At 40.5% G+C, this 23,200-nt stretch overlaps 1 protein-coding gene across 3 annotated transcripts in view; it reads right to left on the bottom strand.

Annotated features, from left to right (window-relative positions):
• LOC127619112 (signal peptide, CUB and EGF-like domain-containing protein 3) overlaps nt 1-23,200 on the bottom strand; it is a 127,367-nt gene that overhangs the window by 31,984 nt on the left and 72,183 nt on the right. For 2 of the 3 annotated variants that reach the window (XM_052091868.1, XM_052091867.1), the window contains exons 5-8: nt 16,450-16,596; nt 15,009-15,125; nt 7,111-7,161; nt 1,834-1,950 (exon numbers count right to left, since the gene is read on the bottom strand). In XM_052091868.1, coding sequence (XP_051947828.1) covers nt 1,834-1,950; nt 7,111-7,161; nt 15,009-15,125; nt 16,450-16,596 — 432 coding nt within the window. The remainder of the gene's footprint in view (nt 1-1,833; nt 1,951-7,110; nt 7,162-15,008; nt 15,126-16,449; nt 16,597-23,200) is intronic. The other variant, XM_052091872.1, reaches the window with a different exon arrangement.

The following is a 23,200-nucleotide window of genomic DNA, read 5'->3' on the forward strand; positions in this document are numbered from 1 at the left end:
GAATCATCTGACTAAATGAGGCGTTCATCTCCGAGAGAGGCTACATCTGGAGAAAATAACTCCATTTGAAGCAGAATAAAACCAAAATCTCCTCTCAATCTCTTGCTCTGGCCTCAAGGAGGGACCTGGTCTTCTCATACCATTGCTGTCTGTGGATGCTTTTCTTTTGTTTCTTTTGAAGCATAACTAATAAAACGTAATGTGCTTTAATCGCTCTCATTAGCGTAACGTTATGAGCACAAGAGGCCAGGCAGGGTCCCAGTCTTGGCCACACGAACCTACAGGTCTCTTCCATTTTAAGTTGCTACTCAATCTTTCAGTAAATGGAAGCACAGCATAATTCTAGAGGGAAGACTAGCAGCTGTACATCATCGCATCATTAGCTGGGTAATTCCTAGCCAATCGCATGTAAGCCATTGCTTTATAAGTCTGCTCACAATCTATCACATTGCTGTTTCAGTGTGATAACACGGCAACCTCCACCACCCCACCACCACCTGTTGAGCCCTGTCCCGCACGGGGGTAGGCTCCTCGCCCCTGCCTCCTATCTCCGGCAGGACATGACTGTTATGGGCACAACTCCCTCGGACCGCCGGACGGGGCCTACGCCAAAGAGAGACATTGCTTTCTGTTTTACATTTATCAAATAAATGGCATCTTAAACTTCACTCAAGCCTGCGAGTCTTCCCGATAGAACTGCATTTACACTGCACTCACTCTAATGCACAGATCTGATATTTTGACAGATATTTTAAGGCAAGTCAGTTCACTTGGTGGCCATCTTGGCAACATCCCCAGATGGCTGTTTTTAATGTAGATAATGGGCATGCCAGTAGAGCTCACATCCACTTAAATGGGGAAAAACTAAATCTTCCAAGGTGGTTGTCAAGATTACATTACAATAACAAATTTCAAATCAGCAATACAATCTGACAACAACAGCATCATAAATTTTGCTGCCGTCTTCTTGGCGGGATCATGATTTGAAGCTCATTTATACTTCCTCGTTCTTGATGCATGCACAGAGCGCTATACAAGATTGATAGTGAATTAGGAGTTATATTTTGGTCTTTTTCTCATCCAAAACCAATTGTATTGTTCAAAAGAAATGGATTAACCACTCGAGTTGTATGGATTACCTTTATGCTGCCTTTATGAAAAGCTTAAAAGATTTGGACCCATTGACTTGCATTGTATGGACAAAAATCACATCTCTCTATCAAAATATCTTGTCTGCTATCAGCAGAAGAAAGAAGGTCATACGAGTTTGAGATGCCCTAAACCTGAGTAAATGATGAGAAAATGATCAGTTTTGGGTAAACTATTACTTTAATACCCCGCAAGACAGTACAACACTAGGGTGTCTTTAGTGATCTGCGTCATGCTATCAATGGATCACGCAACTAAAAGTATTCGCTCGATGATGTCCAGAGGGTTTGCGCAGATATACGTGGATATTAGTGCATGGTTCAGTTAAGTTGTGTAATCTACAGAGTATGTCTGTGAGTGTGCGTGTGTGTCGTGTGGAGCGGTTAGCGCGCTGCGCTACGAACCTGGCGACCCTAGTTCAATTCCCACTCATGGCCAACACCAGTGACGATTATCTGAACCGGTCCTGGGCCTCCCCCTAGCTCGACTCAGCCTAAAATGAGTACCTGGTGCGGTGTGTAAAACATCGCCACTGGGAAGACAAAGGTGGTCGGGCGTGGTGCTGGCCACCCACCCCCCTCGTGTACCTTTCTGGCCTTCATAGGTGCTCGCTAACAGCACTTACCCCTACAGTCTGTTAAGGCTAAATGGGGGATCTTTGTCTTTGTGTGTGTGTGTGTGTACCTTTGCAGGTTTTGCGGTCTAGTTGTAAGGTGAATCCCACTGGGCAGCTACAGCGAACTCCTGTGACAGCATCATGACACGTGCTGTCACAGCCTCCGTTGTTTACTGCACACGTCTCTGAAAAAACAAACACACACAGTTTAAAGGAATTACTCTGAATATCTGAGGAATCAATCTACACAAAGTCAGTTTGAGTTGTTCTGTCTTCAGTGTCCGTTACTTTACTCCAGCTTGATTTGTCATGAGTGCAGCACATGCAAGCATGCAGTCTGCCGATCACCTTGATGTTGAACGTAAATGTGTCGTCTACCAGGAGGGTTAGAATTCAGCATTCAGCTTAAACATCTTTTCAAGAGATTTTTTGTTTTGTTTTTACTTTTAGCCCATGTCAGGCCATATACATGCTAGTAGTGTACTAATAAAAGCAGACAAAAGAAAAAAGTTGAGGACATCACATGTTTAAATCAGATGGTCAGAAAGCAATGCAAGTTTCAGGAGTCAGGGTGCACACAACAAAAATGGTGCTTTTAAGGAAGAACTTAATCACTGGATTTGCCCAAATTTACCAGGTTAGTGGCATCAAATCTTTAAAAGATTCTATTACAGTGCGAAAAATGTCTGGTTCCGGAAGTAAAACCCCTATTAATGTATTTATTTTTAACAATAACTCATAAACCTTTATAGACAGACCTACCATGTGCTCTGAGGTTGTTAACTGATGTTATACAACAGTTGGTTCCGTTCCATGAATCTGATTGGAGGAGAAGAATTCCAGGAGTGCTGATAGCTCAGACCATCAGCACTGTGATGCTTTAATGTTTGTATCACTCCGCTTGTGTATGTGGCATTCCAAAGTAACTTGTTAGAGCAGTGCATATGTGTAAGTGCAGCTAGATGAATTTTCATTCATCCCTGTGGCATTAAAGATTTGAGCCAGCAGGTGGTGACAATAAACCATCTTTTGTGTGCTATAAACAAGTTTTCTCAAAATGCGTTGTTAGTCAGTGTGCACGTTTCTTTGAAGTCATTCGGAATATTTTCTCACTCCACGATCGCTCAGATTACTACTACAATATAGCTGAGAAATAGAGTTAAACTAACAGCTTTAGCATTACTACAGCTGAGAGTCGTGACATGTTTAGAGCGACTCCCTGAGACAAGTTTCTTGAATTGTGAGAAGTAAAATTTCAACACTGTGGAGGATAGAACGTTTTCTGTTTTGGGTGTCAAAATAAGAGTTCCCAAAAAATACACAAAAATACAAATGGTGTCATCCATGTTTTCTCTCCGACAACAAAACACTTCAACGTAAGTGAAATACTTGTAGGATCATTTGGATTGTGTGGCAGCATCACTTAATGATCAGAACGGATTACTACTACACTACAGCTGAGGAATAGAGTTAAACTAACAGTTACAGCAATACTGTTCATCACTGCAAGGTAATCACACGCTCTCTCTCTCACACACACACACACACACACACACACACACACACACACACACACACACACACACACACACACAGTTGTGTTTCCATGTTTTATGAGGACTTTCCATAGACATAATGGTTTTTATACTGTACAAACTTTATATTCTATCCTCTAAACCTAACCCTACCCCTAATCCTAACCCTCACAGAAAACTTTCTGCATTTTTACATTTTCAAAAAACATAATTTAGTATGATTTATAAGCTGTTTTCCTCATGGGGACCAACAAAATGTCCCCACAAGGTCAAACATTTCGGGTTTTACTATCCTTATGGGGACATTTGGTCCCCACAAAGTGATAAATACACGCTCACACACACACACACACACACACACACACACACACACACACACACACACACACACATCCATAACTAGCTAACAACAGCCCAAGCTGTCGCACTCAAGGCTTGGGCGCATCTTTCGAACTAGCAACGGCAGATCCTGAATCTGTGGTGTAAGTAAGTTGTTCCAAACACAAGAACGTTTTTTGTAAAGTCCTTAGTTTTTCCCTACTCGTTTATTTACTCGCTCATTGAACTGTTGTATAAAAGCAATATCACACATGCAATCATGCTGGATTGTCCATCTATATAACATTTCACAAGAAAATGGCCTCGTCATCTACAGCCAAATCACATCCTGTAGAGAAATGCTCCACCATAACATTTTAATATATTTTTACACTTATAATCAACAATTTTAAATCAATAGTTGTATAGTTTTTAATTCAATTAATTAATGCTACATGGTATTGCATGAATGAATGAATTTTACATTTATGTAGTGCTTTTCTGACACTACACTCAAAGCGCTTTACACAGTGAACTTACACAGTGAACAGGGTACTCTCCTCAAAAACCACCTGTGTGCAGCATCCACCTGGATGATGCGATGGCAGCCATAGTGTGCCAGTATGCCCACCACACACCAGCAATTGGTGGAGAGGAGAGAGTAGAGTTATAGAGCCAATTAATGGATGGGGATTATTCTCCCATCCAGGTACTGACCAGGCTCAACCCTGCCTCAGTTGGCAACCGGTCTTGAGCTACAGAGTGATATGGCTGCAGGCAATGTAGTACATGGCCTCACTAAAGATGGTAAGTAATGTGGTTGGTGACTTTACATGTCAGTCAGACGGGTTCTCACTGTCTAAGCTGCAGGTTCTTGCACATAATGAGCTTCAAAATGGACCAGACTTTTTGTTCTGCCTAATTATGATAATATATTAAACTGTGTCATAACACGCCTTTAAAATGATTAGAGATTTACTAACTGCATCAATGTCCAATTATCAAAATTTGTATGACGTCTATGGCTTTGAAAACTAAAAATGAACACAAACATCAAACACTCTCATTTATGTCTGTAAATTCTAGCATTTGGAATGACTTGATTCAGCTGTGTGAGTTTATATATAGATATATTGCATCAATTATGCAGATCAGGAAATTAGATCTGGTGTTGTCTTATTTACAAGCAGTTTGTAAGACACCTGTCAGGATACTGAAGCATGCTTTACACTAAATGCTAATGATCCATGTTGTAAACCAAGCAACTAAAATTAAACCAAAACCTCTTTCATGGATCAGTAAGACCTTGAGGGGCAAATCAGTGAAATCGCTATAGTAAATCAAATCAGATCTGTCATGAAATTATTCAGTAACACAAAAACAATAATTATTCACTTTATGGCATTTTTAAAGCTCTAATTAAAAAGTAAAATAAAAATCAAAGCAAAACAACTATTAACATCCAAGAAGAAACCATTAAAAACACCTTAACAATGGATTACCAAATACTGGAATAACTGTAGTCAATATTTTCTTAAGAAAATTAAAAAATACTGTTAATTTGCAAGTCACTTTGGATAAAAGTGTCTGCTTTAATTAAATAAATGTATATGTGTTTATAGATCATTAAGCTGCTTTGCCTTGCGTAATTAGTCTAGCTGTCATGCGTGTCACCGGAAATGGAAAATAAATGATCTTCGGTTACTTTATCACTACAAATCACTGTCAGGATGAACTCCCCTTCCAATGTTAATGAAAAACAGGTTCTTATGTTGAAAAATTATGACCTCATTATCTAGTGCCCAGCAGGCTGGCTGCTAATGTAAAATCGCCTCTGAGGAAAATTTGGGGAAAAGGATTTCTGCTAAGGCAGTATTCAAGACGGCACTCATTTATTGGCAATTAGGTTAACTAGTATTATTAAATATGGAATTGATTCTCAGACATTTTGACTACCATTTAAACTGAAAATAAATAAATAAATAAACTGCCTAAAAAGCATATTCAACCATTTTGTTGGTGCACTGTGAAAATTACCATTATGCTACCCAACATACTAAAGCCAAAAACAAACTTTAGCATGCTTGAAAGGTTGGAGTTTGTCAGCATTTGTTACAGCAGTGTGCACAAGCTTAAAAGAACCTCAAGTACATTTTGTGCAAAAATACATGTAAACCCAGAACACCGTTGGCATATGTAGCGCCATCATGGTAATTGGAAGTTTTGATTTACTTAAGCAAAACCATCCACTGAAGTTCAGCTAGAGCTCAGGAATTATCTCACAATTACAAATGTTGGCACAATTAGTTTTTGAAAGGGTTGGAACAAGTCGGGAACATGCCGCCAGAGGTAGAGCTATTTGGTAAATATGACAACTGTTGGCACAGGTTATGCTCAGCACCAACCAAACACATCAAGCCCCATTAAATCCGCTCTCAAGTTTAAAGATTGTCGTGCAAACAAACTCCTTTTTCAAAAACGCAAGGTTTTCCAGGGCAAGAAACAAGCAGCAGCCGACAGCAAGAGCAACAAAGTGAGAAACGTTTTGGTACTGGGACAAAGGTTATTCTTGAAGATTGGTTATATTAGCTGTGCACTTCATGCAGGATAAACAGTACAAGAAGAATCCCAAGACAAGAGCGTTTTACCAAAAGCCAGCATGCAGATTTAGTGCCAGAGCCAATCAGTCTCCATTATAAACTCAGAGCCCCTGTGCAATCAAAGCACGCACTCAAAACAAAAAGCTTTCGCAATTTGAAGTCATGCATGATGCGCTTTGAAAATGAAGTACAGTGACGTGTCATAGTAAATTCAATTGAATTCCATTAAAGCCTTTATTTCAGGTCAGTCTGTGGAAAAATGTGGGCTAAATCAATGATAATCTGACCCCCTGTTTTGCCTTCATAGTAAGTTTGCGTAGGAGTCTGCAGTGATTTTATTGTAACTTGATTGTTCAGCCTTAAGTCGACATGTTTTCAAGATTGCGGTCAGGTTTTAATCCAGAAAATTCAAGAGGACAACATGAATTCAGTTTATGTCTTGGGAATTCTACAGGTCTTAAAGGAATAGTCTACTCAAATGATTGATTCTGTCATTATTTACTCATCCTTATGTCATTCCAAACCTATAAGCTGATATTTTTCTATTGGAAACAAGTGTAGAAGACTTGGAATAAAGTCAGATGGACTACTTTTATCATGTTTATCATGGTTTGTCCATATAGAAGTTGAGAGGCATGGTCTCTATGAACAGTTGTTCTATGGCGAAAGCCATAATGACACAACAGTAAATAATGACACAACAATTCCTTTCATGAGGTGAATTTGTTTTAGGAGGTAAAATTGTTATCCAGTATTCTCTTGACTTGACTGAATTTGACCCACAACCCATGAAAATGGTGCAAATTGGGTTAGTAGAGTTGCAGCATAACCACGCCCACTGGGGAAAAGAGGTAGCCGATAGGAATCAAGCTAGAGAAATGGAGATATTTACCATTGGGTAACAGCTGTGGCTGCAGTGGCTGCTGTTGGACACTCCTTTCCTCTGCATACATACACACATACACACACACATTACAAAAACACTTCTTTAGTCTTCCAAGATTGAATCATAAAGGCTACTTTATAAAACACTCCAGTTTAATCAGTGTTTTAGTTACCCTCAAACTCTAACTGACCCTTTCGTGGGACCACGAAATTTCATGAGAGAAATTTGGTTCATGACATCCTTGATAACCCTGTTGAAATGACCAGCTATGACCAGCAAACCAAATTAGGCTACTTAAACCTGGTCTTTTCGGCAGGGTTATGAAGCTAGTTATCCGGTCTACCAGTCTGGCCAAACTGGTTTTCAGCAGGTCTAGGTGGTCTCACAACCTGACCAGCTGACAAGTACCCCAAATCCCTCTAAAACAATAAAACTAGAACAAGATAAGCACTGGACACCAGCCTGGTACCAAGCAAAGACCAGCAAACCACATTATGCTGGTTTAAGCAGTTTTCTCATTATAGAAGTAATATAAATAACAAGCATGCTTGTAAAAGATAACAAAAATGGGCCTAAATTTGTCTTTGACCTACAACTGAACCGTTTTTGTAGATGTTCGTGCAAAATAACGAGGCAGAGGGTTAGTCTACTCATGCATCAGTAAGACAACACTCTCACATACAAGAGTGAATCAACATGAAGCAAAAAGTAGAATATGCAGACCGGTTAGTGTGAGTTTAACTACAGCAGACACTTTTGGGTAAACATTCAAAATGAACAGGAAGGCGTGAATTGGCGTCATGCAGAGAAACAATTATCAATTTGGGACACCAACACATTCCACGGCAATGATTCCTGCTGAAGTTCATCTTGTTCACTTACCTGTGTATTAACTTCCCAATGAAGTCTACAGGTAACTAAAAAATAGCACTGTTTGCAGATGATGTCAATTTGTAGGCAAACACAGACTGCTAATTCAAATTTGCTTTGGAATTTTGGAATGGAGTATTGAAATGGAGTATTGGAATGGAGTTTTGGAATGGAGTTTTGGAATGGAGTTTTGGAATGGAGTATTGGAATGGAGTTTTGAAATGGAGTATTGGAATGGAGTTTTGAATAGCGTTTTTTTTTAAATTATGCGTAAGATGATATCTGTGATTAACATTACTTGTAAAGACTTTTTGTTCTACAACATAAGTTACACAAAGTCCTAAAAAATATTCAATTCAAATCCACCTAAAGTTTCCTTATAAATCAAAAGTATTATTCTAAAAAGAATAATAATAATAATAATAATAATAATAATAATAGTAATCCATAGTGTACTGATTGCTCAAAAATGCTAAAATGCTAATTCTCTTCCAGATTTTGGGACTACAAACTGAACAGCTCTGTTATTAATGCCTGTTCTACAGTAATCAACTATAGGTACAACACTGAACAGCTCATGAAACAAATGTTTCAAACAATCTGATGCCTGGGGTTTGTGTGTACCAGTCAGCTGGGCACATCTGTTTTGGATTAGCATCCCTCACAGGCTAAGAATCTCAACAACTCTTTGTCTTACTTTTGTGAAATGTTTGTGTACATCCACTTGAGCTGCCTTAAGTAGTGGGATTCAGTATGCTGTTTGATTCTAGGATCACATGAAGTCGACTAATCATTTTGTCTGGACCCATGTGGAACAACATTCAGCTGCTAGGTGTTAGCTTTTAGCATGTTCACATTCAGTTTGTATATAGAGCAGGGTTCAAGCCTGAGACCACTAAAGAATATGTGTTAATCTTGTTTTTAAAATGTTTTTATAGCATCAAAAAATGTGATAATTTAAACTAAGAAAGTTAGTGTGAATTTTTACATTTGTCACTATTTGTTATGTCCTCCTTTTGCTTTTAATGCTAGCATGCACTTGAGCAGGCATAGACTTAGGCATGGACTTAGGCATGGACTTAGGCATGGACTTAGGCATGGACTTAGGCATGGACTTAGGCATGGTAAGTTTGTGAAAATCCTGATGAGTCATGTTCTCCAGAATGATTTGTTAATGTTCGAATGGTGTTCGAGAACAGTCGCTAGTTAAGGGTTCGGATCTGTGCACGTTCTTGTGGAGTCATTAGCAATTCAGTCATTAGCATGACGCCATTTCCTAGTGATCAGTCCCATGACATTTACCAGGTATTACATGTGAGTGTGTATGTTTTAGTGCCAATATCTTAAACCCATCTGCTCACAGTACATTTTCAAACTGGTCAGTCCGCATGGAAAGCCACCCAGCGAGATCTGAGCGATTGATTTTACCCTACCGGTGTGGTGAAATTGCCATTTCAAGATTGAAGTCCAAGAATCATTGTGCACGGCTTTGAGCCAAAGGATATTGTGTTCAAAAACACCCTATTTACATGTAAGTCTCTTCATGTGTATTGATTGATTGAACTGCTATCCAGTTGTGTATGCATATTCAATTTACTTCTAGCCACATACATGATATAAATCTGATCTACTGTTTCCATTGCTTTGATTATTGTGATACAAAAGGCAACTGCTGTTACTGTATGTGCCACATTTTCTATGTCATATTTAAGCTCCCAAACATCTGTATTTTGGCATTATACTTATGTGGCCTGAACTACCAGATCCATCTACATTTGGCTGAGTCACGTCTTGTATGCATCTCAAACCACCTCCTGTGCTACTTAAAGAGTAAAACCACAAGAAATGAAACCCCCCTTTAGGAGTTATTCTAATCTAAATTGTTAACACATGCTCATAGAGATGCATACTATACTGTATTAATGAGGTCTAACAAAAATCCAGGCGATCTGATTCAATGATGCAATACGCAAGTTAGTCTCTGTCAAGCTGTCTAGGCAAATCCAACCAGAGATGCAACTCAAATTATAGTTTTGTTACAGACATTGATCAAATACCAGCAATGACATCTGAAAATAGCTTTTGATCTTTAGTCTGGTGCTCTGATTTAATTCTAGATGCTGCAAATCATTGATTCCAACCGTTGAGTCGTGACCCAAACAGGGGTTACAGGTCTGTTCTGATATGGGGAAACCAAAATGCTATATGCAAAGAATAAAATGCAACTAACCTATAATTGTGCATGGTTAGGATAGCAAAATAAATGTACTTACTACCTTATTTTTTTCATTGTTGTTGACATCAAAGGCTAAGCATCCAATCAAACTCTACAGAATTGGGCAGAAATTCATCTGCTGAATTCACTTTGGATAATAGCTTCTGCCAAATGCATAAATGTCAATGTAAGGGTAATTGACACTTTTCACAATTAGATAATTGCGGCAGCTGTAATTGTAATCTTGATTAAGTTTTCGATGAATTGATTTGATCTACAATGTGTTTGGGATTACCACTTGATGTCCTATATAAAATGTAGGCCCTGAGGCACTGCTGTAAACAAAGCGAGGTAAAAAAAAACTGCAAGATGGCGAGACTTCAAAAAGGCTTAAAAAACCGAACGCTTGTCTTGAGAGCGTGACCTTTACCTTCACTTCTCACCTTCTCTTATCATGCGAACAGTTTCCATCTCTTTAGGGGATTGTGGGTACACCACATCAGTTACTCTGATTGTAGCCCTTTGCTCAACAGGGGCTCATTAATAACTTCAGCTTGTTTTATTGTGGCTTTCTGGCCTATTAGAGCTTGTGAGTGAGCGACCCAGCAAGCGGTGGTTCCGACCGCAACCTCGCCTCTATCTGAATTCCTGAGGGAGGAAATGTGCGACCCTGACAGATTCACCACAACCCTTCTGGCCTCTCTGGCCGGCTCTCTTACACAGCAGTAGATTCGGTTATGTCTTTGGGGGCTGTCAGACCAGCCAGATGTGTCATTTGGGGAGTTGCTGGCAGGTTTAGGCAGGAACAGAGGCATAATAACAGGGCGTTTTGAGTGAGACCTTGACATAAGCACTGGAACCGGTCAGAGAAAGAGAGAGTGTGAAAGGGAGAGAAAGAGACAGATGCCAGACTAACCATCATTTTGGTTTAAGCCAGGCAACACAGTCTTAGCAAGACGCCGTGATCTTTTTGGCTGATGAAACCATGCTTTAAAAGTCTGCGCTCAAGAGGGTATGATTGTTCCTATTGGGATGTGGATGCTAAGAGGAAGGTGAAGGCCAGTTTCTAACTTAAGTATTCATAAAACCATTCTGAAGTCTGTGGGTCTGGATGTTTTATAACTTTTCCAGCCACTATGACCAACATAAAATTAATGTTCAGCTTCCATAAATGTAGATAAAAGTGTCTTTTCCTTATGAGCATCAGCCTCTAAAATTGAGATTTTACATGCACTGATTATGCATAAGCAACAACATGTAAGGTCACGCAAACATTGACCCTAATCAGAGGTTTTAGCCTGGAAAAGTCATAAAAAGTCAACACCGGAGAAATAAAGTCTTTGCATATGAATGTTATGGGATATGAACTATCTTTTAGTCTTTCGATCTTTACTAATTACTGTAATGTGGAAAAAAAGCACAGACCAATTTGTATTTATTTCCCTTTTGATTATGTGGTGAAATATGTCTGAGATATTTCTTGACAGTTTTTGTGTGATTCAGTCACATCAAGTCTGATGCTAAATGTTGTCTTTCTCTGAAATATCTGTATACATATATGAACTGTTTGCCAAATTTGGACATTTTTTACATAGCAATAATCAAACTGATTTAAACCAGTCATGGCTAGTCATTCATGAGGTGATTGGCTCAGCAACACAGAGAATAGCTGGGTCAAATCAACCAAATTTTAGGAGCTGGGCAATTTTCGTTGGTTTTGCAAAAACTTTTTTTGCCTGTGATTTTGGAGCAAAACTACAGCTAAAGAGCTGTTAATCTTAGAAAGGTGGCAACGTCATTATTTTAGTTTTTACACAGAGATAAGTAGGTCTATTACTAAAATCATTTGACTCCAGCACACCTTGTTCCATTATATGCCAATGGTGAGAGTCCAAAAATGGGAAAAAACTCTCTTTTGTGCTGTTTTCCCAAAGTTGTAGTGACTATAAGTCCAGAAGTATTAAATATATCTTAATATCCTTTTCGATTCTGGTTCAGAACAAACTTTCTTTTAGGTATCTTCTTTCTGAAGGCCCTATATGGTTAAATCTTTGCGATGTAGGGCTCCCAATGTGGCTCCACATGTAACTGGTTAAATTTGACCCATTTCCAATAGTCGAAAACCAAATGTGGGTTACATAATATGAAGCTAGTCTTTCTTGTCCAACATAAAAAAGGTTGTAATAATGTTGAAACAAATAATGTTGAAATTAGAAATGTACCTTTTTTTTTCACATAAAAACAATAGTCAAAATATCGATATTGGACAGTTCAAAAATTGGATTGGCTCCATTGGCATATAATGCAACATGTTAACTGATTTTAGCACTATCTCTGTGGTTTCAAAATAATGATCTGTAACACTCAAAAAAGCAAAATTGTTTGAATTGTCACAGTGCAGAAAAGTGGAAAGGTGAAATGCATAAAAACAGGAATCGTGTTCAGCGAATCAAGCAAGCAAAGACGAATAGAATCAAGACAACGGGTATATTCAATGAGCTTGAATTCCTAAGTTTGATATATTGTCAAATACATTTCATTTATACTTAACGTGTAAGTGACTTTTGCGCCCTACTTTCAGTTTTACCGCTCCCCTGACTCCTTTAAATTCTCATACATGACTAGTCTAATGGAAACTCAAACATATGTATGTAAATGAAGCGTAACTAAAGGACAATGGACTCACTGTAAAATACTTAAGATATACAGAACACTCCATATTTCTCCTGTATGCTCACATGGAATAATAGCCTAAATTTGGTTTGACTGATGAATGAACTCAAGCCAAACTCTCGACTTCACAAAACATTAAATTAAATGTTTTCACAAGAAGTCAGTTAAAGCCAATGTATTAGCTTTAACTGTGTCTGGAGAAAGACCTTTGAATCTTTTAACTCAACATGTACTTTCTAAAAGGATTGGTTCACACGTAAATGAGAATTCTGTCATCATTTACTCTCATGTCGTTCAAACCCATCTTTGCCCTCATTTCCAATAATCAACCAATTAATTAATCAACCAGGGGCAACCAATAATCCTCTCAGCAGTCTGAACTGTCCTTTGTAATCTTATGATGTCGGATTTCATACTGTAGCTGAACCAGCGCTTGTGGTTTTTAATATCTTACTAGAGAAACATTTTTTTATCATCTAATGTGGATTTTCTTGATAGAAAAATATAATCGTGCCTGATAACGTGCATGTAAAAGGGCTAGAAATAGTGTTTTAGCTTAGCATAAAGCTACGTTTTCACATGTCAATTTACACAAGGTAAACGGTTTCTGCTGCTCCAAACATACTTCAAAACCCCAAGGAGTTTACACAACGACTACGATGACCTTCTGATCGTATAACATCACATCCACTGTTCCATTCATAACAGTGTGAAAGCGTCCTTTTTCTACTTGTATGAATGTAAGACTGTCGCAGATATATGATCTTTATCAGTGGCACCAAAATTCCTGCAATTCCTGATTGTGTTCCACAGAAAAATATGACATCATATGAGTTTGGAATGACGTGAGTGTAAGTAAATTATTAAAGAATTTGGGCTCCGCCTCTGAGTCCATTTCAGCTTAAAGGGTTAGTTTACCCAAAAATTTAAATCTTCTAATTATTTTCTTACCCAACCTAGATGTGTATAACTTTCCTTCTTCAGCAGAACCAAAGTGAAGATATTTAACAGCACATTTCATCTGTTTGTCCAAACAATGCAAGTGAATGGATGCCATGTTTGATAGTCCAAAAGGCAGGCCTCAGGGCTGGGATAGAGTCTGGAGGGCTGTGATGTGGCCACAGAGCTGGGACTGGGTCAGGAGGCCTGGGGGGCAGCCACAGAGCTGGGACAGGGTCAAGAGGCCTGGGGGGTGGCCACAGAGCTGAGACAGGGTCAGGAGGCCTGGGAGGTGGCCACAGAGCAGGGACTGGATCAGGAGGCCTGGGAGGCGGCCACAGAGCTGGGACAGGGTCAGGAGGCCTGGGAGGAGGCCACAGAGCAGGGACCAGGTCAGGAGGCCTGGGAGGCAGCCAGAGAGCTAGGGCTGTGGAGCCATGGGAGGCTCGAGGGGTGAAGCGACGGTAGGCTCGAGGGGCGAAGCCACGGAAGGTGGAGCCATGGGAGGCTCGTGGAGCGAAGCCACGGAAGGTGGAGCTGTCGGAGGCTGGAAGCCACAGAAGGCAGAGCCGTGGGAGGCTCAAGGGGCGAAGCCACGGAAGGTGGAGCCGTGGGAGACTCGTGGAGCGAAGCCACGAATGCAGGAGCCGTGGGAGACTCGAGGGGCGAAGCCACGGAAGGTGAAGCTGTCGGAGGCTGGAAGCCACAGAAGGCGGAGCCGTGAGAGGCTCGAGGGGCAAAGCCATGGAAGGCGGAGCCAAGGCAGGCTCAAGGTATGTGTCAGAGCTGTACTTAAAATACACGAAAAAGAGCAATGCTAATGCTAGCTAGAGAACTACTTAATGCCCCTTTAACTTTAAAAAATTGTTTCCTGCCAGCAGTTGACACATCACGTGACGTAAGCGCAATGGCGTGTTCACGAGAGTAGTATGCCTTTTGGACCATCAAATAGCCAGTAGCCTGATGGCGCCCATTCACTTGCACTGTATGGACAAACTGCTGAAATCTGCTTATAAAAATCTTGAATTTGGTTCTGCTGAAGAAGTAAAGTCGTACACATCTGGGATGGCTTAAAGGTAAGTAATTCATGAGAGAATATTCATTTTTGGGTGAACTAACCCTTTAAGTCACCAATCCCTCTTGTCTTTCAATGCCTGTCAAAATAGAGACCACTTTGTAGTATTGTATACTGAGAGTGCTAACTCACCAACACAGGTCTTCCCATCAGAGTGAAGAGCAAACTTCATGTGACATGAACATTTGGGCCCTTGGTCCATCTCCTCACAGATGTGCTGACAGCCTCCGTTGCCGTAGTTACAGGTCACTAAACAAGAACAACAGCACATGCTGAGCGATCAAACTTGCACTTTAAAGGTGATGTGAGTATGTTTTGCACCACTAGTGTCACCAAACTCAAAAATAATTCACAGACTGTCTGTCTGTCTATCTGTCTGTCTATCTATCATGATCTATCTGTCTATCTATCTGTCTGTCTGTCTGTCTACATTATCTATCTATCTATCAGTCTGTCTACAGTATCTATCCATCCATCCATCTATCTGCCCGTCCGTCCATCTATCTATCTATCTATCTATCTATCTATCTATCTATCTATCTATCTATCTATCTATCTATCTATCTATCTATCTATCTATCTATCTATCTATCTATCTATCTATCTATCTATCTATCTATCTATCTGTCTGTCTGTCTGTCTACATTATCTATCTATCTATTAGTCTGTCTGTCTGTCTACAGTATCTATCTATCTATCTATCTATCTATCTATCTATCTATCTATCTATCTATCTATCTATCTATCTATCTATCTATCTATCTATCTATCTGTCTGTCTACATTATCTATCTATCTATCTGTCTGTCTATCTATCTATAGTGTCTATCTATCTATCCATCTATCTATCTATCTATCTGCCCGTCCATCCATCTATCTATCTGTCTACAGTATCTGTCTGTCTGTCTGCAGTATCTATCTGTCTACAGTATCTATCTATCTATCTATCTATCTATCTATCTATCTATCTATCTATCTATCTATCTATCTATCTATCTATCTATCTATCTGTCTGTCTGTCTGTCTGTCTGTCTGTCTATCTATCTGTCTACAGTATCTATCTGTCTGTCTGTCTGTCTGTCTACATTATCTATCTATCTATCTGCCCGTCCGTCCATCTATCTATCTGTCTACAGTATCTGTCTGTCTGTCTGCAGTATCTATCTATCTATCTATCTATCTATCTATCTATCTATCTATCTATCTATCTATCTATCTATCTATCTATCTATCTGTCTATCTGTCTACAGTATCTATCTGTCTGTCTGTCATCATCTGTCTGTCTACAGTATCTATTTGTCTATCTGTCTGTCTGTCTACAGTATCTATCTATCTGTCTGTCTGTCTACAGTATCTGTCCGTCCGTCCATCCATCCATCCATCCATCTATCTTTATGCACTCTCTTCCTCAATTCCTTCTTTCATGCCCTTTTCCCCATGTCAGTATTTAAAAAGAAATCAGGATAACACCTCTCCATTCTAATCCAAATACCAGCAAATGTCATTAGCCCCATGGGGAGTATGTGTGTGTGTGTATGTAATCTCTGCTCCTGATTAATAGAGATTGTACTCACATTTACAGTCTCTGTTGTTTTTGGTGAGCTGGAATCCTGGTCTGCACTCACAGGCGATACTTCCTTTGGGTGTCTCCCTGCAAATGTGGGCACAGCCGTGATTTTTATCCATGCAGGTGGGCACATCTTTAGTTCCATTAAAACGCACTGCAGGACAGAAGAGGAGGAACAGGAATTATGATTTATTTAAATGATCTTATATTGATCTGCATATAGGAAGTCAGTTTCTAAAGAAAAAAGACAGAGAGAAAGAGAGGCTTAAATAGAATGACATTTCATTGATGAATGGTGACTGAGACTAACATAGACCCCGTTTCCACCTGCTATTACGATGCGTCTCGGGTGATCCGATCACATGTGGTCAGGTGACACACATCGCTGTTTACACCTGGTCACTTAAATGCATCTCCTGTGACCACTTGTGCTCGGATTTGGAGCGGAGGGTCTCTGTTTCATGTTTCATGGCAACATACATCAATCACCGATGTCTCAATATCAGTGTGTTACTGCATGAAAATGAAGTGCGAAGCTCTCGTGATTGTGTATGTACTTTCTTTTTTAATTTTTCTGACCGGACGGTAATTCACCTTTAAAGCCGCTGGTAATCGGTAAAAATTAAAAGCGCAGCAGTTGATTGACAGGTGAGGGGGTGGCCCTTCGCCATTGCCGGGATGCAGGATGGATTAGCATTTACTCCTCAAATGCGATGTGGTCACATGCATTTTTGACCACATTCGTATGTGGTTTTTGCATTCTGATCACAAAACGTTTTAGGCCACGCATTTAGGACTGACCCCATGTGATCGGATCACCCAAAACGCATCTTAACACCAGGTGGAAATGGGGTCATAGTGTCATCTCTGTTTGTGTACCATGGACGAAAGAAAGTCATGGGTTTCGAACAACCTTCACAATGAGTAATGTAAACGTGACAGAATTTACATCTTTGGGCGAACTATCCCCTTAAGAGCATTTAGTCGTCTGGTTCTGCTTCAGCTTGGTGAGAAAACCACCAGGCGTTCAGAACCAAAGGAACAGGCTGTACCCGTTTGAGCGATGAGTCCCTGCTTTTCTTTGCCTGACCCCAGATCAGACTGATGTTCAGCTGTGTTTGAACAGTAAGAAGAGAATGAAGCAACCCACTGACTGCAGACCCCACAAAGCATCTGTGTCAACAGACCCTCGACACCATGAGAAAACAGTATAAATAGAGAGTTAGAACGTCTATATGTAACGTTATATAAGACTAAAGCTTATATCACACTTATCTCACAGGGTTCGGTATGTATGCAGTCAAACCTTGAGAACGAATCCTTAAAGGAATAATACGGGTTCAATACAATAAGCTCAATCGACAGCATTGAAGGCATAATGTTGATGACCACAAAAACGTATTTCGACTCGTTCCTCCTACTCTTAAAAAAAAAAAGTGAGGCACTTAACAATGGAAGTGAATGGGGCCAATTTTTGGAGGGTTTAAAGGCAGACGTGTGATGCTTATAATTTTATAAAAGCACTTACATTATTTACTCTGTTAAAACTAGTTTATTATTTGATCTGTAGAGTTGTTTAAATTGTAATTTTTATGGCCGTTTTAGGGTTTGCGGCATCACGTTGTCATGGCAACGAAGTTGTAAAATTGGATATAATACAGAAAAGGTTATTTAGTGATTTTATCACACTAAAATTATGTTTACATGCATATTGTTTACGTCTTGTGGCTATACTTTTGAAACAGCGAGTCTTTTAACGTTTACGGATTGGCCCCATTCACTTCCATTGTAAGTGCCTCAATGTAACCCAAATGAGGGACAAGTTTAAATAAATTTTTGTGGTAATCATCATTATGCCACAAAAGCTGTCCATTGAGCTTGACTTGTATTGATTCTGGAATATTTCTTTAAGATGAATACATTTTATGATACATAAAACAAACGCCAATTTAAACACTGGATATTGGATATTACTTCTGGTTTATCCGTCAAGTGGAAATGGAAGGTCAAGTCACGTGCATTATATTGTGGGATGCAGTATTCCACAGAGTAAATATTGGCCCATCTACCCCCTTCCCAAACCCCACCCCTTAATCTAACCATCAGTGGAGTAAAAATGTATCTCAAAAATCTCGCTCAACATTGGTTGGGTAAACATGTAACCCGTGCCTTTGAGGTCGCGGCATTAGCGCTAAAGGGAAATGTGTTAATGCTAGAATGAATGCAAAAAATATCAGATGAGGGATGCATCGGAGCCTACAGGGATTTGAGGGTTCATGCACTGTCTGAAGTAACATGTCGATTTCCCTTGTGATCATGTTAGATTGTAAGAGTAGTATGGTAGTAAGCTATTTAATCAATTAAAATACCTTCAACATTATGCAGTCTAAAGGCCAAAGTATACTTTGGTGGTCCATGTTGCACGATCGCTCCGCACACAGTATGCATGACTCAAATTTCGTCATCAGCACAGTCCTAAGCGGCCTGGCCACTCGCGGACGCGGTCCTCATCTGTGCACATCGTCAATGCATGTGCCGGCCATTGACTGTGCTAAAAGAGTATCACAAAGCAGTTGTAGTGGGCATGAAAGTCTTTGAAAGGAAACACAGTCGGCTGAGTGCGATCTGATCCGGAAAGCAGAAAAACTAAGTAAACCCGGGCCTTAACACAGTGTGTCAAACAGTGCTGAGACTAGTCAAACTCCTTAAAGACATAACACACACACACACATTTTCAGTCACCATGGACAAAAATGTACACCCCGAGGGCAGTTTTTTTTAGCAGCCCCTCTGAGCACACTTTACAGGAAACCTTTCCCTCTTCAGCTGAAACCCGCTGACAAATGTGGACAGAAAGGCGACAGGGTTCTACGTTTTGGTTTCAATTAGTAATTCACAACCCGTCACATCTGCTTGCATCACTTTGATTTATTAGAAGCTTTTGTTTTTGCTTTCTACTGCCAAATAACAAAAATCTGACAATGTTTTTACTCTCCTACTTTAGGGAACTGGTGCCTCAGGAACTTTCTATTTTCTCAAATGTATTCTCTCGGTCTAAAGCTCTATTTTCTTTGCCATAGTGTTGAATCATGTTTCACAAAGTCAGAACGTCATTGCCCTGCTGAGACAACTTGAGCTATTTACTATTTCCTCTAAAAAATGAACAGAGAAACTTTCACTGAGTTTGAGAAATCTTTGCACAGCGGTTTACCATATATTTATGGTTCCACCAATTATGGTATTTTTTTTTTTTTAGCTGGACAAGACATGGTCACTATTAAACTTTCCATGTACGGAAAGATCCGAGTAAAGATTGTACAAAAATGTTTCAGAATTGTCATTTTATGTTTAGTCCCTGTGGCAGGGTGGAGGGCGGGGCCGGGTCGTGATCCTACACAGCCGGTTCCGTATTAGGCTAATTATACCTCTGTGAGGTTTAAAGGCTGACTGCAGAGGATCGTGTGGGAGAGAGAGATCGTTAGCGGACATGTCCGTCATGTGTGTGTTTAAGTTGTCTTTTAAGTTTATCATTAAAACTATTATTTATATCGTCAAGCCGGTTCTCGGGGAACAGAAGGGTTCTCCCCCGCCCCTGGCAGCGGTTCTCTCGCTCCAGGCGGTCACCAGTGAGCCCCTCCCCGCTCGGCGGTCTTAAACCCTGCTGCGTTTCAGTGGCCGGTAGGCGACTCCTGCACCCCTGGCAGCGGCCCTGAACGCTCCAGGCGGTCGGCTAGGAGCCCCTTCTCCCCTCGCGGTCGCCGGCCATCATCTTATTTTAGGCGGCTGGGCTCCTCGTCCCCCCGCAGATGGCAGCGGCTGCTCCGTTGGGGTGGACGGTAGTGGCGAGAACTCTACTACGGCATATCCCTCCTCCTTCCCGGGCTTCGGCACCAGTGTAACGTATTCAATGGGAAGGAGGAGGTGAGAACCAGCTTTTCAATATAAATAATAGGTTTAATGATAAACTTAAAAGAAGACACAAACACACACGACGGACATGTCCGTAAACGATCTCTCTCTCCCGCACGGTCCTCTGCAGTCAGCCTTTAAACCTCACGGAGGCATAATTAGCCTAATACGGGACCGGGTGTGTAGGATCACGACCCGGCCCTGCCCTCCACCCTGCCACAGTCCCTTTCACATGGCTCATGACACTTTACTTAGCAAAGAGCCGGCTACAGTATACAAGATAAAAACGGAGGTGGAGGATTGGGAAAAGCAATTTGTTGAAGGTCGTTGCCAAGTCCAGAGAGAGGCTCATATCACTAAGAATCTAAGAGACCATCGTATACATCAGGAGAACGTCTCTCCTCAATACTGCAGAACTGTTCATCACGGTTGGGTCAGAGCCATGAACCAGGCCTGAAGTCTCTCAAAAGACCAGTAAACCATCCGAGGGCTGATGCAACGAGTCTTTTTCCACTCTGAGGTGTAGCCCACCCTCTAAGGTTGCCCCATAGCTCCCTGACGAATTCCTCCCATTTTTTATCATTACGGAAGTTATTGTAATCACTCCTGGGTTGGATGATTGTAAATATGTCAGGATGTGGCTTCCATCTGTTTGTCTGTTAGTTGGTTTGTTCCAGTGGCATGGCAGTTTTCCCCACTGTTTACTACTCACCTGCAAGTCTTCATCTTATCACAAGCCTGTGCTACTTAAACCCGGAGTTCTCAGTCATTCATCGCCAGATTGTTCAGTCAACAAGAGTGGTACTTATGATGGGGACAACTAGCTTTTAATTTTCTCTGCTAAATCATTTCAGTCTTTGTTCTTGTTTTCATCTGTTTTCTTGAGCCTCAGATCCGCCATCCAAACCACCTAGTTGTATTCATCACGTACCTCTTCATTCACCTTCAGATCCACTCTCCATCAAGCCTGCCATGCCAAACCATCCAACTCACTGCTCCGCTCAACCATTACCTACTGCCTGTCCAGCCCTCATCCTCCAGCGATCACCTGTCTTCTCATTCTTCATCTATTTCAGTTTATTATTAAATACAATTATATCATACTTTCTCTCTGTGTCTGTGTTCAGCATTTGGGTTCAAACCTTTGTTCAGGCATAACAAAATGGGGAGAAATTCACACTAAATTTGGGAAAACAATGGGAAAGCCATTTTAAGGGACTAAAAGGTGGCAGATTAGAGGGTGTCCTTGAACCCCAGTCAGTAAAAATAAATACAGGCCTGTAAAACAGATCTATATGTGGAGGGCAGCAAAATATGGTAAGATGCTTTATTGATTGACTGGCTAGGAAAGTGAGCTTTCTTTGCAAGCATTCTAGAACAAACCAACACAATGCACTCTAGAATGTCATTCCAAAGACTGTTCACAGCTAATTTGGGAAAACTGAAGACTCTAGTGTGCTCACACCATGTTGGAATTATCCTAATTACGAGTTTCGGACTAATAAAATATGATCATGCGTTCTTCTAACTCATTATTACTTGTTGGAAACTCAGAATTTTATGAAAGCTACAACTTCTACCAACTGATCGTTGTGATTTCATCATGCAAAAACAACCAAAATAGCAGAGGCTTCAACAGTTAAAGGCACTCAAGTACCGTTCAGTACCATTTATATATATATATATATATATATATATATATATATATATATATATATATATATATTCTCCCATTTTCTCCCCAATTTGGCATGCCCAATTCCCAATCCGCTCTAGGTCCTCGTGGTGGTGTAGTGACTCTCCGAAATCCAGGTGGCGGAGGACGAATCTCAGTTGCCTCCGCGTCTGAGACCGTCAATCCGCGCATCATATCACGCCGTTGAGCATGTTACCACGGAGACCTAGTGCGTGTGGAAGCTTCACGCTATTCTCTACGACATCCATGCACAACTCACCACGTGCCCCACCGAGAGCAAGAACCACATTTTAGTGACCACGAGGAGGTTACCCCATGTGACTCTACCCTCCCTAGCAACCGGGCCAATTTTGTTGCTTAGGAGACCTGACTGGCACGCCCTGGATTCGAACTCGTGACTCCAGGGGTGGTAGTCAGCGAGTACCATGTATTTTTAAAATTGCTAAACTTTCTAGAGCAAGCTCTGTAAACTTCTGAGCACAACAGTAAGAGACGAAATAAGCCTGATCTCGTGAAAAAAAAATTAAAAAATTTACGATTTGGGAGTCTAACATTTATATTTCCTATTGACACACTAAAGCTGAAGATATAAATAACCATCTTAAGACAAATGCTTTTGGGAAACATCTTAAGTGCCTAAGACTTTTGCACAGTATTGTATATTGAATTATTGTTATTTGAGGGGCTTTCTCAGCAAATATGTATGCGATTAATTGAAATTAATCGGCATACCAAATAAATAATTCAGTTACAATTCTTTATTGATTGACAGGCCTAGTTCAAATATACTGCCTTATCATGCACTGTAGTGAAAGTATTTTGATGTTATAAGACGGCATTGTGTGTGGAACAGAGCAAAAAGTGTTTATCACTGATAATCGGCCACTTTACCGGGTAGGAGGAAATACTGTATAGAAGGTTTAATAACCAGAGCTGCGTTTCCCAAAAGCATTGCAAGCTTAAGTTGATCGTAGAGACCATTGGCGCCAATGGTTTCTACAATCTCCTTGGGCTTACGATGCTTTTGGGTAACACATCCCAGGTTTGTGCCACCTTTGGAAACTCTAAATATTCTCCTACTATATTTGCCATGAGCCCAAGGCAGATTTCTTCATGCAGAGAAAAAGGCAGTATACCACGGTAATATCAAAGC

Source organism: Xyrauchen texanus, chromosome 25 (assembly GCF_025860055.1).
Source record: "Xyrauchen texanus isolate HMW12.3.18 chromosome 25, RBS_HiC_50CHRs, whole genome shotgun sequence".
NCBI classification, from domain to species: domain Eukaryota; kingdom Metazoa; phylum Chordata; class Actinopteri; order Cypriniformes; family Catostomidae; genus Xyrauchen; species Xyrauchen texanus.